Source organism: Octodon degus, unplaced genomic scaffold (assembly GCF_000260255.1).
Source record: "Octodon degus isolate 3935 unplaced genomic scaffold, OctDeg1.0 scaffold00184, whole genome shotgun sequence".
Lineage (NCBI taxonomy): Eukaryota > Metazoa > Chordata > Mammalia > Rodentia > Octodontidae > Octodon > Octodon degus.
In genome coordinates, this window is record NW_004524760.1 from 884,833 (window position 1) to 886,777 (window position 1,945).

The 1,945-nt window shown below is 43.7% G+C and overlaps 1 protein-coding gene across 1 annotated transcript in view; it reads right to left on the reverse strand.

Annotated features, from left to right (window-relative positions):
• The window catches only part of Stip1 (stress induced phosphoprotein 1), a gene marked incomplete at its 5' end in the record, with an annotated part of 11,582 nt that overhangs the window by 7,775 nt on the left and 1,862 nt on the right, over positions 1-1,945 (reverse strand). Inside the window, 3 exons of the mRNA XM_023703955.1 lie at positions 6-103; positions 193-319; positions 1,341-1,526. Coding sequence (XP_023559723.1) covers positions 6-103; positions 193-319; positions 1,341-1,526 — 411 coding nt within the window. The remainder of the gene's footprint in view (positions 1-5; positions 104-192; positions 320-1,340; positions 1,527-1,945) is intronic.

Here is a 1,945-nt window from a genome sequence, read left to right on the forward strand (position 1 = left end):
TTGGCAATCTGTCGATAGTCTTCTCGATTTTCTCTCCCCACGTCAATGGCCTTCTCACAAAGCTCCCGGCATTTATTATAGTCACCCTTTTCAAAGTATACCGCTGCCAGGCAGGAAGATTAAAAAGTTAGTGCTCACTTTGTACCTCAGCAATGCCTAACAACACTATCACACCTGGTTTTGGAGACTCACCTGCTTGATTGGTAATGTACGTCATGTTGGTGGGGTCCAGTTCCTTGGCTCTGTCATAATGCTTTAGGGCTATGTCAAAATCTTTCTTCTTGTAGGCATCATTCCCCAGCTCTTTCTCTTTTAGTGCCTAGACGAGATTTGAAAGAAGCAAGTACTGAGCAAATCTAACCCAAATAGCAAAGAAAGCAAGAGTTTATGATTTGTCACAGGTAGGTGAAAATGTAACATGCACCGAGAAACAAGTTCTTCACTCCAAGGACCTCTGAGATCTACTGGTATACTCTCAAACTTCCTTTTTATCTATCACCTTTACTCTTCCTATTAGGAAAAGTTAGAATGCTTCTGTAAAGAAGAAATCTCCTTCAATTTTAACTCTAGGCAACTGGTGAGGACAGGGCAATTTTGAGCCAAGTTTTACAGAGAAGTGGCAAAAACTCAGTTTCTGTCAGGTGGCTGTTTTGGAGTCTTGTAGTTTGGAGGCCAGCAGAGGAGGCGGTGAGAGATAGAAGAAAGGGCAGAGAGGCAGCACGAGTCTTCAGCACAGCTCACTACCGCCTACACTGAGGGCCCTTTTCCAGCTGAGACACCCTGAACAACCAACACTCACCCATTTAAAGGTACTAAATTTGGCAACAATCTGCTGTTCCCATTTATAAGAGAAATGAAATCATTTAGGCACATGCCTCCTGCTTTGAAGACAGGGTTGCTAAGTGGACAACTTTCAGCCGCATGCCACATCCAGTCAGGAGGCAGAACAGAATCCAAAGGATCTGCCCCTCTGGATCACAGCAGGGACACACATCACTCACAACTTACTATTTTGCCCTGCCCAGCTCATGCTGACATCTCTGCAGCAGCTGTGGTGACTATGAAGGGGCTACTAAGATGTTTTAAAATATTGTGACTAAGAAACAGTGTTTTCTTTTTTTAATTTCCCAACATTTTTTATAGAACTTTATTTTTTTTGAAATGCAGTCTTGCTATGTTGCCTAGGTAGCATTCACACTGCTGGACTCAAGTAAACCTTAGCACACACTAAGCATTCAAAAATAACCATCGCTATCAGAGGTCTACACGTTTCCACTCAACATGCATGTTCTACTTTACCTAGCTGTTTATAAATAGAACAGGAAAAAGAAAAACATTACCTGCTTCTTATTCTCTGGAAGATCCTCTTCCATGGGCTCTGGCTTGGTCTCCTTTTTGGGAGGAGGAGGAGGAGGAGGAGGAGGAGGAGGAGGAGTTGCAGCCTCTTCCTCTTCATCCATGCTACCCAGATCAACCCCAAGCAGGACACTGAGTGTTGTCATAATCCGAGGGTCTTGTAGTTTCCTAGTTTTCATTTTTTAAAAAGAGAAAATTACTCCTTGTCACAGCTGATCCTAAGCCCCCACTTACTGTTACCAGTGTAGCCTTACCTGTCGATGGCTACATGGCACAATATTCAAGGTTACACCTGCAGAACACTCAACCCTTCCAAAGGCTACATGAAGCCTCAGAGCCCAGAAGTGCTACCCGAGGCGAACAGATATGCAGAATAATGAGTCACTGGGCCGGGGAGATGGCTCAGTAGGATAAGCGCTTGACTGGCAAACGCAAGGATCTGAGTTCAATTCCCAGATCCGCAAAAAAAAAAAAAAAGAATAATGAGTCATCACAGGTATACCTGATTGACCTCAAGGGTGAAAGGGCTCAATGACAACCCCCAAGAAAAGTTTTTCATGCATCGGTAACTTTAAACCAAAAAAATTCC